Source organism: Nomia melanderi, chromosome 6 (genome assembly GCF_051020985.1).
Source record: "Nomia melanderi isolate GNS246 chromosome 6, iyNomMela1, whole genome shotgun sequence".
Taxonomy (NCBI): Eukaryota; Metazoa; Arthropoda; class Insecta; order Hymenoptera; family Halictidae; genus Nomia; species Nomia melanderi.
The window spans coordinates 9,733,619-9,761,246 of NC_135004.1; the positions used below are offsets into that span (position 1 = coordinate 9,733,619).

General features: G+C 40.4%; 1 protein-coding gene across 5 annotated transcripts in view; it reads right to left on the reverse strand.

Moving 5' to 3' along the window:
• LOC116433372 (semaphorin-1A) overlaps nt 1-27,628 on the reverse strand; it is a 635,674-nt gene that overhangs the window by 447,202 nt on the left and 160,844 nt on the right. For 4 of the 5 annotated variants that reach the window (XM_076368704.1, XM_076368703.1, XM_076368701.1 and 1 more), the window contains exon 3: nt 26,708-26,722. The exons of the other annotated variant lie outside the window; for it this stretch is intronic. In XM_076368704.1, the coding sequence (XP_076224819.1) occupies nt 26,708-26,722 (15 nt within the window). The remainder of the gene's footprint in view (nt 1-26,707; nt 26,723-27,628) is intronic. 5 annotated transcript variants of the gene reach the window in all.

The following is a 27,628-nucleotide window of genomic DNA, read 5'->3' on the forward strand; positions in this document are numbered from 1 at the left end:
AGACTGACATGTGTCTTTCTCTTGTGTCAATTAACACTTCGATAAATAATTCAGTGTTTTATGGAAAGAAATGGTACAAGTTTAAGACAGTTTTATAGAGAGTTAATAAAAAATTGTCGATCGTTAAAGGTTAACACTAGAACCATCGTAGCAATCAAAATGACTAGTTTCGGTTTCCTTATTTCGCAATTATTGATATCTTAAAAGCACCGAATATTCGAAATGATTTCGAAAATAAAGTTTCACTTAAATGCTACAATGAATGTTTGAATAAACTGAAAATAACCTATTATTACAATGTTTAGAGATCACATACCGATCGTATTAACCAGTTATTTATACTCATGAAGCGCAGTCATCTTCAAGCTTGAAACGATGCTAATTCTTTCAACGATGAATTCTCTATTTTTCGAGATAAACATATAATTCTCCTTTATTTCGCTTTGGTTTTTCATTCAAGTATACCCTAGGTGCATTCTTCCCACATTCGACAAGTACACGCTTCGTTTTTTCATTTTATTCCGCGCACGATAAGAGATTCTCGAAATTAAATTCCACAGTTAACCCTTAGCACTCCAGATTGTTTGGTAATCTATCAGCAACTGCAACTAATTTCTATAGTATTCCTAGCGAAAATTAGAAATGCTGTAACATTTCTTCGATCTTTTATTTTCCTTCTTTGTACAAAATTCGGATGTGTGGAAAATCGAATAATTTTAGGGTAGTTTCTTTTAAGATTCATTAAAGTATTTAATATTATAACTGGTGCGATATTGGAGCCTACAGAGTTCATAGGGTTAACACGTTAAATGCTCGGTAGTTCTGGCGTTAAATGGAGAAAGGAAAATACAGAATATTAAATCAAATTTGAAAACCAGTCATTTGATCAGTCGCGGTACGTTTAGTGTTAGTTATCTTCCAGTCTGGTCTAGCCTTAACGGGGATAATCAATCGCGCAAACGCGGATCCCTGTAACTGGACCGCAGCGCTATCCGAATTCCCCGATTCGAATGCAACCGACGCGTGCATGTGTGCCTGTGTGTGCATGTGCAGGCTCTCGGTGCGTGCTTTTAAGCTCCAGTTACGTGTGTAACGTGAGCCGCAATCTCCACGCTCCGCGTCTGAACAATTTATCCCTCTCTTACGGTGGACGTAATATTCATCTTGACCGCGTTACAAGCTTAACGCCGCGTCTCGTCGCGTCGCGTCGGACCGCTTGGCCTGCGGGCCTCGTTCCGGCGAGACTCGGCCAGACACACGCCGCTGCCGGTGTACGGTTTAAATCTAGACGCCCCGCGTGTTGTCTCGGCAAAGTATTCTTAGGTGTGACCGTTTTGGCCGAACAATTAAGTCTTTCGAAATGAAGCGACACGGTTTCGCCCTGTGACACGCCGGTGAAGCGATTCGATAAGTACAATTGGACAGCGGATTTGTACGCGAATTCGAAGTTTTCAGAATACGACTGTTCGGTGCGGTAATCAAGTGTTTTCGACGATCTTCGGTTGGCTAGGTGAACTCGTTTTGAGAAGCTGGAAAATTTCTATCGATGGTATTCGTGGGATAAGGAAGTGGCAGAATGACATGTATAATAATGGGGAATACTGTGATCATTAAGCATTTGTATATTACTGTGAATGAGATTTTGATTTCACCGGAAAATTGGACTGAACTTTTTGCTACAGCCGATGGGAAAATTGAGTTACGATAGAAAATGTTTTTCTTGGAAATATGTTATAAAAGGTACCGCTGGATATTTTACGTATTTCTTTTGTGTAATTTCACAACTTTGAATTTACCATAAACGAAGGAAAATTTGCAGTTTAAGTGTAATATTAAAAACCAACGAGAGTTTAAAATGATTTTCGTTTCTTAATTTATAACTTTTTATTAGAATTGAAGAGTCTTTATCATTTTGGTGTCCTAAATTAGGGAAATTGGTGTCAATCGGTTTGACGAGTATGCCGCATGTTTTAATAAGTACTTAATCGTTAATCAATTGTCATAAAATATTCAATTAGACTCACAGTGAATATCTGATACAGAACTTAATAAATGCACATGTACATCATTTTTTCTTTAGTCGAAATCAAGTATTAGTTTTGATAATTGTGAAAGAATTACACATAATGCGATATTATATATTATTATATACGATTAAAAGGCATCGTAAGGCAAAGGATTAACAAGAGAAATTGACGGATTATAATTTCGATAATTTAATCGAAAGAAACTTATCTGAAATGTGCATTTTTGCTTCAAACTTCGGATATTAGTAGATTTAAGGGTCTGATATCGATTCTATGTTGAACGTTTATTACTGGGTATCAAGGTCAAGCGGAGAAAGAGGTGAAAGGTTTCATCTTGAGGAATCTATCAACTACAATATTTCTTTCGATCAAGAAGGTCCATCGTTTGATTTAATGAACAAAATTTGCAAAAAATGCAGTTTCTAATATCTCCTATATAAAATTAAGTACATAATAAAATATATAATATTATATAGTATAATATAATATAAATTGGTAGTGCATAATACTAGTTTTTAATAAACTATATTAACTTGGTTTCTTGCATGTGCTACTTTCCAAGAGTGTGGTCTAAACTTTGCTACAATAAGATCACGCTGCTGACGTCTGTGGCACGTGTGCAATTGCAATAATGTCGCTGCGGTTGGGACCAAGATATGTATGCATCAAGTGTGAGCTAAACTTGAAAATGGAACGAGATCGTTCGTTTTCTCAAAACAATGTACGTAACTGTAGGAATGGACAGAAATGGACATTGGACGATGGTATAAAATTCGTAGTAATTCTATGGTTATTACCTAATATAGATTTTTATGTATTCATATCAGATATTAATGCGAGGAACGGAATGCAATACAAAGTATAATCAAAGTCTAGATTGTTTGCGAGTAACTATTTGAACCATTCCATTAACATTAACATTTTTCCAACTACATGTAAACAATTGTACGATTCGATAGATAATTATTTTATGAGTTCATTATATTAAGATTGTATCTTCAAGACAGCTGAAATATAAGAAAATGTAAAAACGGAACTCAAATCTTTATAACCATTAGAATTAGGGAACACGTCGACCTCGTTTCTTAGGAATTTATCTCGAAAAATAGGAATTTGCGTAAATATGTGCAGCGTATTGATAAAAATGGCGTCAGTGGTGAAGGTTGCACAATGCTGACCAGGCAATACCTTTCTAGAAGGAAACATGCGACTGAAGGAAGCTTCAAATAGGATCGTGCGGGGGCCAGAGGTTTGTGATAGATTGAAAAATCAGATTTCGGGCAGGGAATGTCAAATCTCGTATGATACTTTGGAACTGAAAGCGTGCAGCAACTTCGGCGGAGACGCATTGAGAGGTCTCATCGCGCGGAATAGGATTGTAGAGCTTTTATTCTGCTGACTAAGTAAGCGGAACCTGCTGTATGAACAGACTTAAAGTTCACAACGCGAAAGGTGGCCTATTACAGTATTAACTCTACTTCCAAAGGTGACTCAAAACTCTTTTAAAACTTGCGCTTCCTCGCCACAAGCATTACAAGTAATATTTCACGAGGAATTAGAAAAAATGATTTATTTCAATTGAAGAAAAAAATATACAAAATATTCAAAGTATAGTAATGTTTCTGATTTTTGTTAGGAACAATTATTTTCTATCGCAATTATATTTTTCTAGCTATATTCTTAAAATCTTGAATATCCATAAATATCCATAGCTCAGTTACGATGCAAACATTACCACCATTTTGAGACTTGGCTCAGTACACATCGCGAAACAAGCGATAGGTTTAAAACATTTCCATTCTTTACTCAATATTTCGATATGCACGTATCACGCAAACAGTGAAAAAACTCAAACCCATCTCTTTATGCAGGATAATTCTCCAGAAACAAGTTTCAATCAGTATAGATGCCTTTACAGTTCATACACTCGATGACCAGTCTGATGAATACAGGTTAAATTGATAACTTCCCATCTTCCCTCACCTTATTTCGATACCGATTTGCTATTCGTTGCCCTAATCACACGCGGCCAATGAAAACCATAAACAAAACAAGTATCGAGAAACCCTCTTGCCTTAGTAGCATCTCGCTAGCCATGAAGCTGCAGACCAAGCTTGCCCAACCTGCAGCTCAAGACGTTATAAACGCAGCCGAGTAAAGAATCGTAAGCTTACAAACTTTATGAGAGTGCGACTAAAAAACCCATCAACAATAATACAAGTTGTAGCGGCTTCGTCGCTGCTATCCCTGCGTGTCACTCTCAGCTTTCTCTTTTTTATATTTCATCTTCAGAGTGTCCAAGGTCTTGGTGAGCCTGGCAGCGGCGATGTCACATTTGTAACAGCCAGGCTCCAGCGGGTTAGGACTTTCCCGAGTGCAAAGAGAAAGTTGGAATTTTTAGCCCTTTAACACAAAATGTACCACGCCTGTTCAAATAACCAATACTTCCAAGTTAAAGAATGCATCTATAGTGTTGGGTTCTCGTTAAAAGATTTTCTTATTATCCAAAAGTTATCTTGGGCATTGTTTTCGTATTAAATGTACAATCGTCTATATTCCTCTCACAAAAATCTGATCAGTAGCCAAAGTGCCGGTTTAGTATTAAGAATGTACCAACGATTCTCCGTGTCCACGTCAGCCTATTTCATGCTTGTTCGTTATATCTTATATAACCGTTGTTTTTTAAATTTCTGTTACTTGTTATGTACTACTTCATGTGAATGAATGTTGAGTGTCGTGAATTAGAGTAAACTTGACAACGATACTGCCAACCACCTCGAAGTTAAACACGCTATTAATTTACGCGCGTTCCACGCCAACCGGTCTTCTTCCAATGGAGCCCAGGGAAGCAAAAAAGTTGGACATCCCCACTGTAGACAGACTATAGAAGAGAGAACAATGGGCCGAATCCGGAAATCGGTAAAAATTCGCGAAAGTTCGTAAAGCGTAGTGCGATTGGGGAGCCAGCAGGACTGTCCGTCCGCGTCGTCGACGGGGTGCGTGTGACGGTGAATTTCCAGACGGCGCTCGGGGTAATGGGAAAGGCGGGACAGGTACGTCGATGGGAATTACACGGGGACGCGTACCCGTCTGAGATAAATACGCGCGGAGGAGAGAAGCAACGTCTCCGGAGTGAAACGTGAAGCAGCGGCTGGCAGACGGCCAGACGAGAATCGAGCTCGCCGGTCGAGCCTCGACGGCTGGCTTTGCGAGACGGGCGTATGCTAAAATTGAAAGAAAAGAAGCGCCAGCGATTCACGTCAGCCTGATTGGAGTCAGCTCGAGGACACGTCGTCGCTGGCTCGCATTCGAATTCGCGTAATCGCGTCTGCCGACGTGTGCATCCGATGAAAGCCATCCCCCCTGTCCCAACTTTCCGCGCAACGGTTTTCGCCCCAACTGGCATCTTTGTTATGTTAAAACTCCGACATTATTCCCCGCCGTGTTATGGAATTAAAGGGAAACGTGGGTCTTGCTCTCGGATTTAACGAGAACTCGTTTTGTTCCTTTTTTTTTCTCGGACGAAATTTACGCGCGCGTCGCGAGACCCCGCGTTATTGGCCGCGGTAGAATGATATTGTGCTCTGACGAGAACGGGATGCCGTTCTTTTATTTTTCGTCTTCGCATTTCATTTCTGAGGTGTTTGCGTTCGTTGGGATGAACTAGGAGCTTGTTTGACGAAGGGGGATGTTAAATAGTGTTTGTTGTTTGCGGTATAGTTGGAGATTTACAATGTAGTTTTTATCTTTTTTCGTGGATTATTAAAGATTCGATGTTATTGGGAAATCGGTAGGTGTGTAACCTTTAATTGTTATTGATGGTTTAGTAAGTAATATGGAATATGATTTTTTATTCATTCTAAACTGAATTCATCGGGTGTTAATTTATTTAGGTTATTTGGGTACCTTCAGTCGAGAATGAGTCCAGACTATGGAATTCAGATTTCCAAAGTGCAAAAGTTGGATTCGGTCGGCCAGAATGACCCGGAGGACCAGGGGTAGCCAACTGACTTAGCAGTGATGGGACTTCAGGGTTGTGGTCTCATCGGGACGAAGGCTACAACCGGCTGACCAATGGGAAGGTCGGGGTACCTTTAGTCGAGAATGAGTCCAGACTATGGAATTCAGATTTCCAAAGTGCAAAAGTTGGATTCGGTCGGCCAGAAGGACCCGGAGGACCAGGGGTAGCCAACTGACTTAGCAGTGATGGGACTTCAGGGTTGTGGTCTCATCGGGACGAAGGCTACAACCGGCTGACCAATGGGAAGGTCGGGGTACCTTTAGTCGAGAATGAGTCCAGACTATGGAATTCAGATTTCCAAAGTGCAAAAGTTGGATTCGGTCGGCCAGAATGACCCGGAGGACCAGGGGTAGCCAACTGACTTAGCAGTGATGGGACTTCAGGGTTGTGGTCTCATCGGGACGAAGGCTACAACCGGCTGACCAATGGGAAGGTCGGGGTACCTTTAGTCGAGAATGAGTCCAGACTATGGAATTCAGATTTCCAAAGTGCAAAAGTTGGATTCGGTCGGCCAGAATGACCCGGAGGACCAGGGGTAGCCAACTGACTTAGCAGTGATGGGACTTCAGGGTTGTGGTCTCATCGGGACGAAGGCTACAACCGGCTGACCAATGGGAAGGTCGGGGTACCTTTAGTCGAGAATGAGTCCAGACTATGGAATTCAGATTTCCAAAGTGCAAAAGTTGGATTCGGTCGGCCAGAATGACCCGGAGGACCAGGGGTAGCCAACTGACTTAGCAGTGATGGGACTTCAGGGTTGTGGTCTCATCGGGACGAAGGCTACAACCGGCTGACCAATGGGAAGGTCGGGGTACCTTTAGTCGAGAATGAGTCCAGACTATGGAATTCAGATTTCCAAAGTGCAAAAGTTGGATTCGGTCGGCCAGAAGGACCCGGAGGACCAGGGGTAGCCAACTGACTTAGCAGTGATGGGACTTCAGGGTTGTGGTCTCATCGGGACGAAGGCTACAACCGGCTGACCAATGGGAAGGTCGGGGTACCTTTAGTCGAGAATGAGTCCAGACTATGGAATTCAGATTTCCAAAGTGCAAAAGTTGGATTCGGTCGGCCAGAATGACCCGGAGGACCAGGGGTAGCCAACTGACTTAGCAGTGATGGGACTTCAGGGTTGTGGTCTCATCGGGACGAAGGCTACAACCGGCTGACCAATGGGAAGGTCGGGGTACCTTTAGTCGAGAATGAGTCCAGACTATGGAATTCAGATTTCCAAAGTGCAAAAGTTGGATTCGGTCGGCCAGAAGGACCCGGAGGACCAGGGGTAGCCAACTGACTTAGCAGTGATGGGACTTCAGGGTTGTGGTCTCATCGGGACGAAGGCTACAACCGGCTGACCAATGGGAAGGTCGGGGTACCTTTAGTCGAGAATGAGTCCAGACTATGGAATTCAGATTTCCAAAGTGCAAAAGTTGGATTCGGTCGGCCAGAATGACCCGGAGGACCAGGGGTAGCCAACTGACTTAGCAGTGATGGGACTTCAGGGTTGTGGTCTCATCGGGACGGAGGCTACAACCGGCTGACCAATGGGAAGGTCGGGGTACCTTTAGTCGAGAATGAGTCCAGACTATGGAATTCAGATTTCCAAAGTGCAAAAGTTGGATTCGGTCGGCCAGAAGGACCCGGAGGACCAGGGGTAGCCAACTGACTTAGCAGTGATGGGACTTCAGGGTTGTGGTCTCATCGGGACGAAGGCTACAACCGGCTGACCAATGGGAAGGTCGGGGTACCTTTAGTCGAGAATGAGTCCAGACTATGGAATTCAGATTTCCAAAGTGCAAAAGTTGGATTCGGTCGGCCAGAATGACCCGGAGGACCAGGGGTAGCCAACTGACTTAGCAGTGATGGGACTTCAGGGTTGTGGTCTCATCGGGACGAAGGCTACAACCGGCTGACCAATGGGAAGGTCGGGGTACCTTTAGTCGAGAATGAGTCCAGACTATGGAATTCAGATTTCCAAAGTGCAAAAGTTGGATTCGGTCGGCCAGAAGGACCCGGAGGACCAGGGGTAGCCAACTGACTTAGCAGTGATGGGACTTCAGGGTTGTGGTCTCATCGGGACGAAGGCTACAACCGGCTGACCAATGGGAAGGTCGGGGTACCTTTAGTCGAGAATGAGTCCAGACTATGGAATTCAGATTTCCAAAGTGCAAAAGTTGGATTCGGTCGGCCAGAATGACCCGGAGGACCAGGGGTAGCCAACTGACTTAGCAGTGATGGGACTTCAGGGTTGTGGTCTCATCGTGACGAAGGCTACAACCGGCTGACCAATGGGAAGGTCGGGGTACCTTTAGTCGAGAATGAGTCCAGACTATGGAATTCAGATTTCCAAAGTGCAAAAGTTGGATTCGGTCGGCCAGAAGGACCCGGAGGACCAGGGGTAGCCAACTGACTTAGCAGTGATGGGACTTCAGGGTTGTGGTCTCATCGGGACGAAGGCTACAACCGGCTGACCAATGGGAAGGTCGGGGTACCTTTAGTCGAGAATGAGTCCAGACTATGGAATTCAGATTTCCAAAGTGCAAAAGTTGGATTCGGTCGGCCAGAATGACCCGGAGGACCAGGGGTAGCCAACTGACTTAGCAGTGATGGGACTTCAGGGTTGTGGTCTCATCGGGACGAAGGCTACAACCGGCTGACCAATGGGAAGGTCGGGGTACCTTTAGTCGAGAATGAGTCCAGACTATGGAATTCAGATTTCCAAAGTGCAAAAGTTGGATTCGGTCGGCCAGAATGACCCGGAGGACCAGGGGTAGCCAACTGACTTAGCAGTGATGGGACTTCAGGGTTGTGGTCTCATCGGGACGAAGGCTACAACCGGCTGACCAATGGGAAGGTCGGGGTACCTTTAGTCGAGAATGAGTCCAGACTATGGAATTCAGATTTCCAAAGTGCAAAAGTTGGATTCGGTCGGCCAGAATGACCCGGAGGACCAGGGGTAGCCAACTGACTTAGCAGTGATGGGACTTCAGGGTTGTGGTCTCATCGGGACGAAGGCTACAACCGGCTGACCAATGGGAAGGTCGGGGTACCTTTAGTCGAGAATGAGTCCAGACTATGGAATTCAGATTTCCAAAGTGCAAAAGTTGGATTCGGTCGGCCAGAAGGACCCGGAGGACCAGGGGTAGCCAACTGACTTAGCAGTGATGGGACTTCAGGGTTGTGGTCTCATCGGGACGAAGGCTACAACCGGCTGACCAATGGGAAGGTCGGGGTACCTTTAGTCGAGAATGAGTCCAGACTATGGAATTCAGATTTCCAAAGTGCAAAAGTTGGATTCGGTCGGCCAGAATGACCCGGAGGACCAGGGGTAGCCAACTGACTTAGCAGTGATGGGACTTCAGGGTTGTGGTCTCATCGGGACGAAGGCTACAACCGGCTGACCAATGGGAAGGTCGGGGTACCTTTAGTCGAGAATGAGTCCAGACTATGGAATTCAGATTTCCAAAGTGCAAAAGTTGGATTCGGTCGGCCAGAATGACCCGGAGGACCAGGGGTAGCCAACTGACTTAGCAGTGATGGGACTTCAGGGTTGTGGTCTCATCGGGACGAAGGCTACAACCGGCTGACCAATGGGAAGGTCGGGGTACCTTTAGTCGAGAATGAGTCCAGACTATGGAATTCAGATTTCCAAAGTGCAAAAGTTGGATTCGGTCGGCCAGAAGGACCCGGAGGACCAGGGGTAGCCAACTGACTTAGCAGTGATGGGACTTCAGGGTTGTGGTCTCATCGGGACGAAGGCTACAACCGGCTGACCAATGGGAAGGTCGGGGTACCTTTAGTCGAGAATGAGTCCAGACTATGGAATTCAGATTTCCAAAGTGCAAAAGTTGGATTCGGTCGGCCAGAATGACCCGGAGGACCAGGGGTAGCCAACTGACTTAGCAGTGATGGGACTTCAGGGTTGTGGTCTCATCGGGACGAAGGCTACAACCGGCTGACCAATGGGAAGGTCGGGGTACCTTTAGTCGAGAATGAGTCCAGACTATGGAATTCAGATTTCCAAAGTGCAAAAGTTGGATTCGGTCGGCCAGAAGGACCCGGAGGACCAGGGGTAGCCAACTGACTTAGCAGTGATGGGACTTCAGGGTTGTGGTCTCATCGGGACGAAGGCTACAACCGGCTGACCAATGGGAAGGTCGGGGTACCTTTAGTCGAGAATGAGTCCAGACTATGGAATTCAGATTTCCAAAGTGCAAAAGTTGGATTCGGTCGGCCAGAATGACCCGGAGGACCAGGGGTAGCCAACTGACTTAGCAGTGATGGGACTTCAGGGTTGTGGTCTCATCGGGACGAAGGCTACAACCGGCTGACCAATGGGAAGGTCGGGGTACTTTTAGTCGAGAATGAGTCTAGACTATGGAATTCACATTTCCAAAGTGCAAAAGTTGGATTCGGTCGGCCAGAAGGACCCGGAGGACCAGGGGTAGCCAACTGACTTAGCAGTGATGGTACTTCAGGGTTGTGGTCTCATCGGGACGGAGGCTACAACCGGCAGACCAATGAGAAGATCGGGGTACCTTTAGTCGAGAATGAATTCAGACTATGGAATTCAGATTTCCAATTTCCTATTTTCCTATTTTTCCTGATTTCCTATTTTCAATTGAAAATTCTTTGCAGTATATTCTTGTTGCAGATTAATGTTTCTCAGAGCTTGCTGCGTACATACCTTGCGAAGCAATATCAAAATTAATAAAGCACCTAAACACCGTTACAAAAATCAACTACTAAATTCTTCACGCTGGTTATGCCACTATCGCAGCATTCCAGAAACTATAACCTGCACTGCCCTGTAATTGGTTTAAAATAAAAGACGATATCGCAGTCGAAATACTTTCCATGCGACACAGACATTCAGCGTAACGATAATTAATACGTAAACATCGAGCAATATGTTACGAAGCGATAAATTCACAGTCCCACATGAACCTGGTTCACCTAGCCTACATTTAACAATGCGAAAAATCCACGAGCCGGTTTTTAAATCGTACGGATCGCCAATAAAAATCCTTATCTTTATCGTTATCAAGATAACAAGGTCCACGACGGTCGTGGCTGCAGCAATAAATATCGGACAGTTTTATAACGAGCCCTCCGTCTTGTTCTTACACTGTGGGTTTTTCATTAAAATAATTACCGCCGCGTAGGAACGCGAACGGCCGAATGAAAAGAAGCGAAAAGGAAGGGAAAAAGTGAATCAGATACAACTAAACACCATCGCGGGCGCATGATTGCCCAGTAAATTAACGGGAAGTTGTTCCGTCTCTAAAACCGAGTTTATTTTATCGAGCGACGTGGTTTGCGAAGCCTCTTAACTAGGATCGTTATCATTTACGTATGCCGGCGAACGGTTATTTTTCCTGTAAAACCGCCGAGCCGTGCCGAGTATGGGTATCACCGTTCGGTTAACTCCGCTCCACACAATGCGGCCGATGGAATTCGAACGACGTTTAACGAGTCGCGATCGAATTAACAATTAAACGAAAACCGCGTTACGTCGATGAACGGGCGACCTGCAAAAGCTGATGCGACCTGTTTTCAAGAAGATGACACTCGAAACCGTTCACGATTTCATCTGTCCTGCAAATTATATAATTTATCAAATATTACGGAGCTGCCAGTAACTGAACGTGCTCGATGAATGAAATTTCGAAAGGTGAGAAAGGATCGATAGACCCATTTGATATCGTTTGTTGAAACGTGCTAATGTGTACTGTGATCGAATGGCGTTTTCATACATTGTTGACTTTGCTTTTCAGCTCATTGAAGGGACACGATGCAATGCGATAATAAATGATGTTTGTTGGGTCTTAAATTAATCTTGATTGGAATCAGGAGAGTCTGCTATATTTCGAATTAGTGAATGAATATTATTTGTTGAAATTTTTTATGAGGAACTTTGAAAGTGGATAAACCGTCTTTTTATCATTTCTTTGATATTTTTAGGCTTCTTTCTGGATATGTGTACATATCAGTATAATAAAAAAGAAACAGATAATATCAAAATAGTATTTACGTCTAATATTAATTTCAAATGATCGCAACACTTTGCAAAGTAATAAAATAAAATAAGTGAAACAAATTTTTATACAATATTAATTCATTTGAGACCAGAATATCTAACATGTCTAACCTCTTTAGTTATTTATCCAATGAATTTATTTGAGAATTAAATTATGAGAATTTAGGTTTTTATTAAATCATGGGTGAATACGAATAATCATGACCTTAGTTATCAAATTAAAAAATGATATCGCCTACTGTAGATACTACAGACATTTTATAATTGCACTGATACTATTGCGATATGACTACCTTGCAAGGTTACGTCGTTTGAAAAAGAATAATATAAAAGTAGCATTTATAAAATTCTTAACTAAAATGATAGTATACTATTGCTATAAGTAATTACATGCTTCTATCAGTGATAGCGTACAAGAAATATAGACCATTCATATGAAAACAGATATATGCAATGGCGAATTGAGGATAACTGACGTTTCTTTTGATGTGTTAAGAGTATTGGCGCTGGAGTGTCACACGATAAATAGAATAGAACGATGCATGTTACAGTAAACATACGAAAGCTAGAATTATTCGAAGGTTCGGAAACATAGTAAGTTTCAAAAGGGGTATCGATCTATCTGTCGAACGTCGTATTATTCCCAGATAACTGCGGAACAGTTTTCGAAACTCGGGAACCGCAATGTGACAGCAACTATTGGCGCAACGACGGTAGGATATAAGTGAAAGGGAATCGATTCTATTTTCCAATTTGTCCGACGATCTAGTTTGATAGCACCGTGGACATAAACGTTTGCACATTCTTTAGATTCCTCGTACGGTGGTCACGTCGAAGGTCGAAAGAAAATTTGTCCAGAAGAACGATAACGATGAAAAGAAGAATTAAATTCGAAGGTTCAAATATCATTTGATGAAAATAAGTGACACGAGTGGCACAAAAATTTGTATATAACAATTATGAAAGCTCTGATAAATTGCCCTCGTTAGACCAATAATTTAAACAAAAATAAATATTCAGATAAACTCCCCAATAAACTACAACAACCTCTTCATTAATGAAATAATTTTCCTCTTTCCACACAAAAATCGCCATTCTAAAAATTAGGATGTCTCTAAGTGGTCTCTCCCCTTAATGCTAGGACTACCGATCATTTAATACGATTAACATATAATCCATATAAAAATTCTAACAGTAAATTTCGAGCATTCAATGCTCTTAAGGCATCAACAATTCCGAAACAAGGAAACCGAAACCAGTTTAATGTTAACACTAAAACTACCGAGCAATCAGAGTGACTTATTTCCAATTTTGTATAAAAATTAGAACAACACATTTCCTGAAATTGAAACGGTCTCCTAGTCTTGCATCTGTGCGAACGCACGGATTTGATTGAAAATCTTTCGCGAAACCGTCTTCACAACTCAAATATTTGCAAAATACAAATTCTGACGTAAGTCAATTCGACCCACCCGGTAGTTTTAGTGTTAAAGAACCGATACATCAGCGAGCAACGGAAACCCACGCGAGGCAAGACAGCAACGTTCGAAACGACAGCTGTCTCCCCCCAGGAACCGGTCCGCGCAATCTCAAACAATAAAGTCGTCTTATTTAAAAGAGGGAGGCGAAGTCAGGGCAATCTTGTCAGGTAGATTGCAACTTATTGGAGTCTGCCGGTGGCATACATTTGAATTCGTTTAAGCGCGCGGCCCGGCCCGGCCCGGCCCGGCCCGGCCTCCGCGCACCGTCACGGTCGGATTCGTGGTTCCCGCGAGTGAATCTCGTGGAGATCTATTTTCCGGAGAAGGCGGGACCCCCAGCTACCCCGACAATGTTTGTTTTTATCGAGCGGAATTCTTATCGTGCCCTCGCGTGCCACGACAGCGCAACTGCGCGCCGCTGCCCGCAGCCCAGGCCCGACTAGATACGCCGCGCACGTTTTCCCTTCTTTTCCGACCACTGTCTCGCTTTTCCGGCGGCCGTCCTTTCTTTCTCCGACTGTCATGACACGAGAAACCCAGGAAGAAGACAGGAAAGAGGGCGAGGGACGTAGAAAGCACCCACTCGGCGTCGCTCCTTCGCATAAACTGTCCTGACGAATTTCGCTAAAAGTCGCCGGGTCTGTTTGCTCCCGGAGTTCCCTCGTTCGGCTGACGAAACTCTGTCCGTTTGCTGTACGGTGACCCACTTTAATCTATAACTCCATCCCCATACCCTTTGGGAACCGCGTCCTCCAATTGGAAAAGCCACTGTCGCGGATTAAAGGGATATGCATAGCTGGCTAGAATATGGGGCCTGAGACATGGGCCTCGAACGTTTCAACCGTGCTGCGATCATCAGTTTATTTACACGTTTGGAATATTGTTGAGGAAGCAACGACACGCGAACCGATGGTTTTCTTGTAGTTTCTTTTTATGGTTTGCGAGTGTCTTTGGGGAAATTAATGGATCAAATAAATGGGATATTGTTGAATGTCCAATACACGTTATCTGCAACGCGCTGTGTCGCCCTAATGATTCAATGTTTTCGTGCATCTTCAGTAGAGCCACCTCCTGACTCCAGTCAGGATCATTTCTAAAGCTTGGTCATGTTTGTACTTTCCCTTCCATATTTTAGTATATAAGTAGCCGAATTGCAAGCAGCAAAGACATTTAGCTAGCACACATTGATTTTTATGGAACTTACGCGAGACATTGTTCTTAAGAAAATAATTGACACGTATTTTTTCTTATGGAACAACATTCACTTTGAAGAGGTGAAAACATCCCTCAAAATTGAGGGTTGAAAGTATATTTTTTACAATGTCTCTGAATGTGGTAAGAAATCTAAATTGTTCGTCTCGGGGCGAAAAATTAAAAAAAAGAATTGTTTTCTACACCCCCTAGTTTTAGAGGAATTAGAGAAAATATACTTTCAACCCTGAACTTCGAGAGGTATTTTCACTTCTTCAAAGTGGATGTTGGCTGATAAGACAAAATACATGTTAAATATTTTCTTAAGAATTATTTTTCACACAAGTTTTAGCAAAATCGGCGTATGCTGGTTGAAAAGGTTCCCTTGGTGGTACCGAAACTCTATTGAACTCGCCACTCAGAAAGCCTTGCACTTACGTCGTTTTCATTAATACATTTCGTGCCACTGGATATTTCAGTTATATCTTGCTTACAAAGTACACTGATTTTTTAAACGAAACATTAAGTTACATTCAAGTTTTTGATGACTTTTATATTACGTCTTTACGTTTTCACTGCTTCGCGACGTGATCGTTATTCTTTGTCACAGGTCATGCAAAAAATGTTTTCTTACAAAAATTACGCGTGTACCGCAAATGGTAATACATTGTATTTACCCATACGATTTCAGCATTGAAACGTATGTATACATCCGTATACTTTGGCGTATCGATATTTTCGATATTATTTATTTTTAGGAAAACTGACATTCGAGTAAATGGAAAAGGATTAAATAAATGGAATATTGTTGAATAAATAACAATGTATGTTGATGGTTTTATTGTATTTTTTTCTAACTTGGAAGTATTGCAGGATAAATAACAACATGAGTGAACAGGAAAGTATTAAGTAAATGTAGTGCTAAAAGAATTAAAAAATGACCAGCGTGTGCAAGATCTGAAGGATAGAGAATGATTAAGTCAGTTTTAATGCGGTAATAGCTGGATGTTATAAAACTTGACGAAAAATTCGGTATTGATCGGAGACTCTGAAAGCAGATATAAATAGCTTTTCTTCGAAAGACTTCTTAACTTCCGAATTAAAGGGTACACCCGAATAAGGAGGTGAAAAATGTTCTTGAAACAAATTAAGTCGACGGTGAACCGATCGATAGCTTATCAAGAAGAAATATTGTGTGCCAGTTTCTTTCCACCTACCACGTCGGAAGGAGTAGTTACATGGGGAATTGGGATTATAAATTTTTCTCTACTTAAAGACATAAAAAGATTCCGAAAAAGTTCTGACAGTTTATAGGCATGGAAACACATATTACTGAATCCTTCCCAGTTATTTAATTAAAATTCTTAATACACAGCGATATTATATTGAAATGTTTATAATCTTCATCCGATAAGTAGATTTATCAAAATAAAATCCATTATTCTATTAACATTTTCATCGATTATACTTCACTTTTAACAATAATCTTCGTAACCTTCCAATATCCATACATATTTTCATTGAACGCACAGATTACGAAATAAATCGAATTAAAACACCACGAGTCATCGGTTTATCGCGAAAATAAAAGACAAACGATTGCTACATCCAATATTTACAGCGGGAGGGTACACTGCAATTTCTTTTGAACGACTAATACGATTTACCGAACGTGATATTTCAACGCCAACAGTTTCATCGAGAGATTTCTCCTCTTTCCTTGACAAAGTACATTAAATATAGAGAAAAAAGGTATAGTTTGCTTCACGTGGCAGCTTATGAGTTCACGAGTCGAAACGTGACTGATCTTCCTCGCTTTCTTGATCTACCTCCATTCAGTGATGTTTAGACAACGGAGGCTGGCACGCGTTAGACAGATTGAAACTCGAATGAGCTGGGAGCAAGTGATACCCATCGGAGAGAAAACGAGACGAAGAACGGGTACGAATTCGACAAATCGATGCGAACGACAAAAAGAAAATTATGCGATGATTTTCTTTATCCATCCTTTCGGAGGATTTTTTTTGAGCTTTTCTCCAAGTTCTCCATTCATCTTGTTCTTTGTCAAGTGTATGTCTGTACACGACAGGGAAGCTCGCCTTTGTTGTTACTTGAACAATCCACTGAATCAACCTTGAGGAAACTTCGTTTTCCCTTTTGTAACAATTTCAAGAATGAAACGGTACACGTATCAAGTAACCGAGTTACATTCGTACCGACTACAGAGGGATAGAAGCCTTTACCAATTATATGTTCCTTTTGTTACTCTGAAACAATTTCGTGTGGCCTATCATCGTCAAGAGCACTGATTTCATTTAACAAAGACAAATAAATACAGCGAACATACAGGTTTCTCAAGGCAAATAACTGAAAATTAAATTAAAATGTAAATGAAGGCTGCAGATCGCCTTCTATACAATGAATATCATATTGCATTTCGTTATAAATATAATTAAAACAATCATTCTATTAATCGATCAATTTAAAGTTTCAAATAGTTTATAATAAATATATGTATTGGTGATATTAATGAAATTGTTAACTACTGTATCACTTCACAAAAGATGAAAACCAAGAGTTTATCGAATTTTGTCAAAAAATATCAGTTTGGAAGGAAAATTCTTCGAGTGGCAGAATTCCAAGGAGAATCAACGAAATATTTTATCGAAGAATGAAAAACTTGTTAGAATCGTGATAACGTGTGCCTACACGGTGAGAAAGGGGTGCAAGCGAAATCGATTCTCCGTTTCAATGAAATTTTTCGCCGATGAAATATTGACGGGTAAAATGCCTTAATTTTCGCTCTAACGCGGGGTACATAGTTATCGGCAGAAATGTCAGCGGAAGTTCGAGCTGCAAATTTCGCTGTCGCACGGCACCTGAAGGGATCTAGCGTCTTGGCTTATGGTAGAGCAGTAACCGAGAAATGACTATGAGTAATGTGGATGAAATAAGAAAGCGGGATCACGGAAACTTGTCCGGAAATTTTCATTTCGCGCGCCGGAACGAGGAACAACTGCTTATAAGCTGACTTTTTTTTGCCCGCGTTCACCTACTTTCCTCCCTCGTCCAATAACCGGGCGTAATAACACTTTGATACTTGTTTTCTTCTCGTCTTCGCTCCGCCATACTGCCGCGGATTCGAAAAAATCCGAGCTTTGTATCACCGACGCCATTCCGCGACACGCCAGTCGCTGGTGGTTCTCGAGAACGAGAGAACTTCGTTTTCTAATTTGTAGCAAGTATTAATTTGGCAGAGAAAATTTTATAGATAATAATATTCGTGATTTTCATAGGTAGGAAAAAATGTAATATTAGAGCTGTAGATTATTATAATAGACTTATCCTTGTAAATTGATGAAAAAGTTTATTGAATGTTTAAAGTTGTTTGTTCGAATATAATATGAAAGAAGGTAATTTGATACTTTAAGATATTATTCATTTCATATGTTTGTATCATAATTCACATATTTAAGAGATTTATATTAATGATGTTGATGTTGATGATTTACCACTATTTTATGTATGAAACACAAGTTTAATATTTTTTGTTTATAATAAAAATATCATCGTTTAATAAAAAGATGTTTTTTTATTTAATGAAGGATAGGTGAATATACTCCCTCATTTCATTGAGAATTAATGTTTATGCTGGTTGACAACAGATATTGAAATTGATGTTTAAATTTCTAGATTGAAGAACGTCACGATGGACAGATATAAATAATTTAATGTAACAAACGAATGCTCGGATTTCGAACATTTAAATTTCAATACTAAAATGAAAATTTCATTATTAAAAAGAAATAGAAATTAATTGGGTCTGGAGAACGGCGCAAAGAAAATTAAATTGGGCCAAAGTTGACATGTAATTAAGGGAAAAATGTTATCTGTAACTGGATTTCAATATATATGCGTACATACATATAAATTGCCGCGTTAATATTAAATTAATTTAAATATGTATTCCCGCGTCAAAATATCCGCATCAAAGAACAGCAAAATATTAATTGACAAAACAGAATTTTACGCGTAGTAATCCGAATGAAATTTAATTATTTACTAATACCTTGTGACGCAATTAAAATGCATCATAATTAATACACAGCTCTCGTTCGTGTTTACCAAGGGAACAAGAAATTCAATGAAACAAACTTTCAGCGCGTACTTGAAATAATTTAAGAGCATCGCGTGCATTTTCTTAGTTTCTATGCTCCCTGTTTTCATTCATTCATACGTAATATTCATTAAACTGCTCTAATGCACATGAAAGACAACGTTTTTTTCATGCGGGGTGTTATATAATGTTACATTATTTCACGTTATTCATATCTGTCTTGTCAGTCGTTCGTTAACCCGTTCGTTCATAATATGAAGTAAAACTAATGGCAACATTTTCAAAGTTTAATAAACACGTATAATGCGAAGTTTCTTGCATTCGAGGTACAGTATCAATTGTTTGTTGCCAATACTTTTTTCTTTTCCGATAAGTTACTGACCATTACATAATCCTGGATTCTGCAGATATAGTAATAATTTATTTGTTTAATATTATTTATTTAACGTTGTTTATTTATTTCATTAAATTTATAGTAGAAGGAAACAAATAATAAAACAGAAAACAAAAAGAAAGGAAACCGTTTGATATTGTGGTGTGCAAGGGCGATGTTCAATCCAAAGGACTGCTATAAAACCTGACCCATATGTTATTGCTGGATTGCGGAAGTTTTTGCATTTATAGCATCTCCTAACCTACAAAATGCAGTAAAATAAAGATTTCAATAAAGTTTAACACTATATGAATGTTAAAATGGCCACAATAAAACCGATAGTACAGGAAATAAAATTCTGTTCTTTCATTTTCTTCTTATGACTTGAATTCATAATTTAAAATGCGGTATTGAAAAATAAAAAATTATAAAGCTTTATTTATTTTCTACAGACAATATTATTACCGATTTGTTATTAAAAAAAAAACTCAAACATAATTAAAACACGTATTCTCAAAATAGCATTCATCAAAATCGACTTAACCAGTTAACTGCGTTTAACGAGTATACGCGTCATATTAAAATCGACAGGGCACTAATTCTTTCAACGATCAATTATTAATTTTCTTCACATAAACATGTAATTCTTCTTCGTTTTTCTTTAGTTTATCATTAAAACATACCCTATTACCATCCGCCAATTCGTCCTGCGTTTGACGAGTGCACATTTCATGTTTCGATTTTACTGCGCGCAAAACGAGAGATTTTTCAAACTGAATTCCACAATTGACAGGTGAAACTACCAAATGACGTTTATAAAACTCGATATCCGTCGAATTGACGGATCCCGTACATTTAGTATTAGACAGACAGGCTAACAGAGAAACTCAACGCACGAAAATTCCAAGCAGCGCGCCGCGGAAACGATAAAACAGGGTTAGACGAACGTAACGCGCTGGGAGAGGATATTTTGAATCCCGCTTTCCCCGTAGCGTTTCAATTTGCCGTAGATCGCCGATGATCGGCCGATGGAAGAAAAACGATCAGCGAGGCGGCGCATAATGGGCAAAGAAACGAGACAGCGGCATCAATATCCATTAAATTAAAGCGACGCGGCGCGACGCCCGACGTTCCGTCGCACCGGCAATCAAACCACTGCGAAATTCTTCGCCGGATATTGCCGCCTATCGTGTGTACAAGAAAACTACAGGCGAGCCGTGCGAAGTCCTCCAAGAATTTTCATTTCGCTCCTAAAGTCGTAAAAGGATTGCGGCCGATTTCCATCCGCCAACCACTCTCGCCGCTCGCTCGTTCACAGAAGCGCACTGGCGCATGCAGCGCGTGCTGCAATTTAAAATTAACCCTGTCTGAGAATCCACCCGATACAGCTCGCACATTTTGCGGAAGGAATTCTGTCGCTGCACGCATAAAACTAGATTTTTCATGGTTGCCGTATGGGGTGCCAAGTCTGGGTTAGAATGCCGTGCTATAAGCGGTAAAGGATCAATTCCTATGCATATGATATCTACTTCACTCTGTCTCTTTTGGTAACTTTATTTAAACAAGTTCCCGATGTTATACGACCTCTTTTTTCAATTGCAAATGGAGAGTGGGAATAGAATGGAAAAGGAAATTAATGGAATTCTCTTGTCTTCCTTGTAAATAGAGAATAGGTCTAGTATTTACTTCAATGCAAAAGTTATAAAAATTAATTGAAGATTGAAGTACTGGAATACTTTCAATATTTATTACAAATGAGCTGATAGTAGAGGTAATAAGAAAATTTCTTTCTATTTTGGGAAAAGAACACTTTCTCATGTCCATTGTAAAACTGAACAATTACAATGTTACAAAACATCCATTCTTTGTTCAATTTTACCAGTAGCAAAATGTTGCAAAATCCAAATACTCCAATATTAAACGAGAACACCGCCTGTCGAACCTTCTGAACTACTCGCAATCAAGAACCCTCCATTCCTTCCCTCTAGTACGCATCAATGCAGAAAATATTACAGGCTCAAGTTTCAATTAACCGAGAAACTACCATCAGCGTTTTTCCCCAGCTACCGCGCAATAATACGGAGCGTATTATCCGAGGAAAGAACGCGAAGTGGACGTAGTCGAACGATGAAGAAAAGTTAGTTCTACGCCGAGAAACAGGGGACGGGGCCGAGGCGGAAGGAAGCGTGGGGAACGGAAGAAAAAAGAAAGTAACGTCGAATCGAAGGAGAATTGGCGGGTGGACAAGAAAAACGGTCGCAGTGCCTTGGAAATTTTTATTCAGCGCGCGTTTAACATCGGTCAGCCGACATTTTAGTCGGCACCGTGACCAGGGTTTAATAGCGGTTCCCATTGTAACGCCTAAAGCCTGTCGCCATATACAGTTATGCGATGGGGGGATCGGCGCCGGAAGCCGAGCAAGGTAACGCCTATAAATTTAAACGGCTTTCTACGTGCGAAAGCTGCGAGTCCCGGGCCGCCGTGTCTCTCCGCGCATCATCCAGCCGCGAATTCTCTCTCCGTGGGCCTAGCCGGTTGAATTAGGGTGCATTTATACTATCCGTTCGGGCACGTATTGTCCGTTCGGGACTTGATGGCTAGGCTGACGACTGCTGGTTTGATTGAGCAGCTTTAATCTCATCTTCGATTGTAATTTGGTATCTGTTAATGCCGTTACATGTGACGAGGACTGCTGGTGTAATTGAGTAGCCTTTACGTCGGCTTTGATACTAATCTGCTATTTATCAATAGAGTTATTAATAACGTTAAACTGAGGACTGCCGGTCTAATTGAACAGTCTTTATTTCGTCTTTCATACTAATTTGCTATTTTTCAATGAGGTTACTCGTAATGCTAACCTAAGTGTTAGCCTAGTCGAGCAGTTTCCACCTCATCTTCTATTCTACTTTGTTATTAGTCAATATGGTTACATGAAACCAAAATTATAAACAAAGCTCATAACAAGAGTCCTTTTGTCCCTGTCGCTAACAGTTAAGTCGCGAAGCGTTACACAGAAGTCTTGTTCGTACCATTAGTCACGGAAGGTTTCAATTCAGACGTTCGAAGCTTAAGAAAAGCTGATTTACTCGTTATGATTTACAGTATTCACTTTTACTAATCACTTTCCAAGTTACTGATAGCAAGGGTAGTTACAACGCAACTAAGAATAAGACCCTTTTACGAATGTAACATGGTGTCACACAGATCGAAGAGAATAACATGATTTGTTTGTACTAGTTAAATTATGCAGATAAGCGAATAAGATTCTTGTCGTCAGCCAAAAGATGTCTCTATAACATATTTATAACAGTAACTCGAAAATTACGGTTTTTGAATTGTGTCTGTTCCAGGAAGGAGATGAAATGCACGCTTAAACGTTTCCGTGACCGGGCCGACATCCTATGAAATTGCTCATAAGGGCGAGCAGTCTCCGGCATAACGAAAACCTGTACAATCGAGTCGATCATGCTGGCTCGGCTCGAGCCAGTCCCGAAACTCCCCTTACACAGTCAGCAAAGCGCCGACTGCTATTACCAACAGAACTAACGAAACTCCCGGGACCATTGGGCTCCGTTACGGGCGACGGGAACGCGATAATGTTTCATAAATGCGATTTCGGGGATTCAGCGGGGATTCCTGTTCCGGCAGGACTTTTTAACACTACTTTCATCGCTCTTTTGTGTATACCTATTTTCACCAAGAGGTAATTTAATAGAAACGTAATTGATAAAATATAACGTAATAAATAACTGAATACAATCTAATAAAAAGTACATCGCTAAATTAATTTGATAAATATTATAGAAAAAGTCGAAAAGTCAAATAACTACACTCAGATAATAGTTTTAAAATTTTGTAATTAAATTGAATATAAAACGAAAAAACCCTCTGAAAAATCTAAAAATTCTTGAAAGCAAACTGGTGAACTCGATCGCCCGAAAAAACTATTTTAAATAAAATAGTCCTCTACGTATAGATGTGTACATGCCTCCAGGAATTTCATAAACACTACAATAAAATTCATATAAAACATCCAACGCATACCTCGGTATTTCTCGATTTACAAGCGCAGAAATAAAAAAAGCGACTAGGAAAAAAGGAAAATTCCCGTGTCAAATAAAAACTAACCCAAACCACACAATGCAAACACAAAAAAGTACAAAGTCGCATGAAAATCAGCACACTACGCAGCCACCCTCTAACAGCCTTCTATCCCAGACAAGATTGGCAAACTCCCGCTACACTTCACACTTCGACAAGCCACTCACACGTCACTTTTAAGAATTCATCTCTGGAGACCCGCCGAGCGCTCGTCACGCTGAAGAACGCCCGGGGCCACCCCCGAAATCCGGGAACCCTAATTACTCGGGGACCCGATACATCTGGGCGTCGAAGTCACCGCGCGTAATATCAGTGGCGCGTTGCCAAATGCACTCTCCGGTGATAAAAGCCCGGCTGAAAATCCGTGCCCGACTTTCGGCGGGCTTAGCGCCGGAAGACTCTTCTCGGCTAGGGGACGAAGGGGATGGGGCTAGGCGTCGCCGAAGTATAAATTCGATTCTGACCTTAATTACTTCATATCTCAAGCGGCCGCGATCGTCACGGGCCATAACTCACAACCGTGCGAGTTTTTTCCACTGGTCCCAGTGACGAATGTAACGACATCCCGGGAAACATCTTCGGGAAAGTTTATCCGGTCGCTCGACGATAGTCCCGAGATACACGCGCAGGAACTCGCCGTGAAATGGAACTAATTTACCCAGCCTTATGTGACTCGGATGGCCGTACTCGATCTTGCTCTCCTTCCACCGCGAAAAAACGCTGCAGCCGCTTGCTCGACGCGACGATGGGACACTGCGACTCCGCGCGGATCGGCATCGAGCTCTCGCGGGGTTCGTTCGGCGACCGGCAGTCAGACGCGGAACCTAAAGATGTGTCCCCCATCCCTCGGTCTTCCTTTTTTCGAACGGGAACGCGGAAGTCCGGGCGAAGCCGGGAAAGATAGTTCACAGGAAAAGAGAGAAACACTCTCTAATGGGAGCCATTTGATTTTCTGTCTCATCGGGATGACTCTATCTACGTATCCGCGTAACGGGTGTGCGCGAAATCGTGGCGTAGAATTTCGTACGAGGGAAGTTGCAAACGGGGAATGAAAATTCTGTGACGCTTCGTTCCTAAGATAATCGTGTTTGAGGGACGAGGGTTGCTTTTGTAGGTTCAGTCTTGTCGTAGGTATCTGTGGGTACTGGAGTGTTATTAGAGAGGTTTTCTTTATTCTTGTGAAGAGTTAATAGAGTAAGGAGTTAGATGTTGATTTTTAAAAGTGACTTAAATGCATTTTTCAAAAAAATTTACTGGTTGTTATCGTTACAATTTTAGAGTATTTTTTTTATTTCTTAACGGTTTCTTGATGGACTCAAGCTCATTTCAAGATACACGACTTAAATGATTATTTGCGAAAATTTTGGAGATAAAATTGTTTGTTTAATGCTCTCGTGGAATTCAAGAGAGAAGAGATTAATCATATGTGAATGAAATAATATGCATTTCAGTGAATGGAAGGGTTGTCTGTGCGTAATTTACTGTTTCTCGTTCCTGTGGATATTGATACAGATGAATCGAGTGAATTTTTCAAGACGGTTACCTCTGAAACGATGTTTCCTATAGAAAAATTGTATTCTGTGTCACTGATTCATTTTGTCATGTAGAACTAGTCTGTTCCTGATCGTGATTTCAGGCACGCCGGGTATATGCGCGGGTATATCTATTCCAAGCGCGACCGTGCGACGAACAGTTAAATAATGCAAATTCTCCGGGTACTCACAGTGTTGTCCCGATGTCCTTTCATCCCTCGCCGAGTTTCCGATTTGTTATATGTTTTGCACACAACGGGTACGTTCACGGATAATGATTAACACTACAGCCACTCGGAAGTTGAATAGGTTTCGTGATACCGGTGATTGCCAAATAGGGAACTTGGAGTTGGTAATAGTGAAATTATGTGCGTACGGTAATGAAGCAAAGTATACAGAGAGTTTCATTCAACTTCGTCGCATGAACTGTTTCTATTTGCTTTAAATATATCGTTCCGACGTTCCTTGCAAAAGCAATTTTTTCGAGAATTTACATTCACATTAGTTAATTTTGTTGAGAAAAACTAAGAAAATAAGCCGAAAACGCTTTTTTCACTTCTTCAAACAAGAATTTCATTTTATTCCGTTCAAACGTATTTCGTTCTTCGTGTGCTATTTTGAGATTAAAGAACAAGTCAATATTTTTTACATTTTTTTTATGCACGTATAGTCCGAATAATTTTAATTAAACCGAAGTGCTTTTTATGGGACTGAAGTTTATGCACATTTCGAAATGGGGAAGGGATATTGAAAACAGTTTGAAAATCAATAAAGAGACGTATAAATGTAAGTACGAAATATTGCAGCTTCAATTTTAATAAATATTGTGTATCATGTTTGTTAACAAATTTCCGGCAGTGAGGTATTAATATGAAACATGTTGAAGAACTTTACAAATATTTTAGCATTCGGGGTGGTGTATGTCGAATGATGTGTGAAAATACGTAAAAGTGAAATATGTAAATATATAAAATATGTAAATATACAAATTACGTGGTAAAATAAAGCATGTACAAATATGCAATATGCAGTGAAATAAAATATATAAAAATAATATTAATCTGACATTACCTAGAAAAAACTGTCAATCTCTTTCGAAATAACTTATGAATATTTATATTAATAAATAATGATGGTAAGATTACCTTCATATTTTGTATCGTTAGGTACGTTCAATCTATTCCTGCATTAATACTACATAAACGAACAAACGCGATACACGCGTAATATAAATTAAATGCAAACTGAATATAAACGATAAATATACTGCCATGCATAAAATTGTAACACCAGAAAAACATGAATTAACGAATGTAAACGTGAAAATTGTAAGATATAAATATAATCTCTCAAATCTCTAGTTCAAAAATGCTCCATTTATAGACATTGTTGTAACTGGTATAACAGACGAAAAGTAATTAATAACAATGAGAATAATTAATCCATTTTAGTTTCTCGTGGTATTGCAATGTTTACGAATAGTAGTGTAACATCCAAATTCGAGAGAAACATTGTGCTTCCGCGGTTGTCCACAATCGACATAAATATACGCCGCAGCTTGGCGTAGAAATTAGTTTACCGAACACTGTTTCGACGAGTTAATAAGTTAATAGTATAACAAAACACGATACGATATTAAAATGACAGATGAAATTAATCGAATAACGCGGAAATTAATTTGAAGACTTGTGTTCTATGTAATAAATGCATTAGCGACTAATTACAAAACACATTCTCGCAGTCAGATGAGCAAACATGCTTGAACAAACAATTGTGTGTATAATAAACAAATGCACGAACCATAAAGAAAAGAAAAAATGGACTTACTTTCAAGAGAGTCCTCTGTAAAAATAAACCGATAATTTAGATATATCGAGAAACCGATAAGAAAAATGAATATCATTAATATTACAATGAAATGAGGTAAACGCAAACTCGAAGAATTTATAAATAAATTGGTAATAGATCATGGGAAACTGATAAGAACAACCGACATTTTCGAATTCAGTATGAATAATAAACGGTAAATAAACGAACGAACAAATGCTGGTCGTATAAGTAAACTAAATAAATATGGTCAACCTATTTTCGTTGCGTGCTATACAATATGGCAGGCACACTTGGCTCTTTGCAATTTCCATCTATGCATGCATCCAATTTACATTTTAAGAATTTATATTTAATCGATTTCCATATGGCCATTTCAATATTTCGTTTGTACTGTGAAGTTATTTCGAAAATAATTAATAATTTATTTGAATCTTTACTTCTATTTTATATTTATTGAATTAGTGTTTGCAGAACATAATAACACAACGTTGCATTAAAAATTTGGATCCTTAATGCATTGTCACTGTTGTCATTACTTTTATTTTCATGCGAACACGTAAGTGCATAACGGCAAAACATACTCGACTACATGTGCGTGATGTATGAACGATGCAATGCCACATGTACAGGCTGTGCCATTTTTATCAATCTTGGAGAATTTCATTAAAATAAATCACATGAAAATGTAATTCAAAATAATGTTCAATGAAGAGTACTAACGCTAGTATAACATCAACAAAGTGTGCAGATTTTTATAAATTTATCGTGAAAGGTTATTTACTAATTATTAATTTAATTGTTTAAATATTTATTCGAAGAATCCTAGGCATAGATAAAACCATGTCACCGTGGAAACGTATTAAATACATTATGCCAATACGTTGTCCGAAATTTTTCATTTAATCCATCAAGTATATC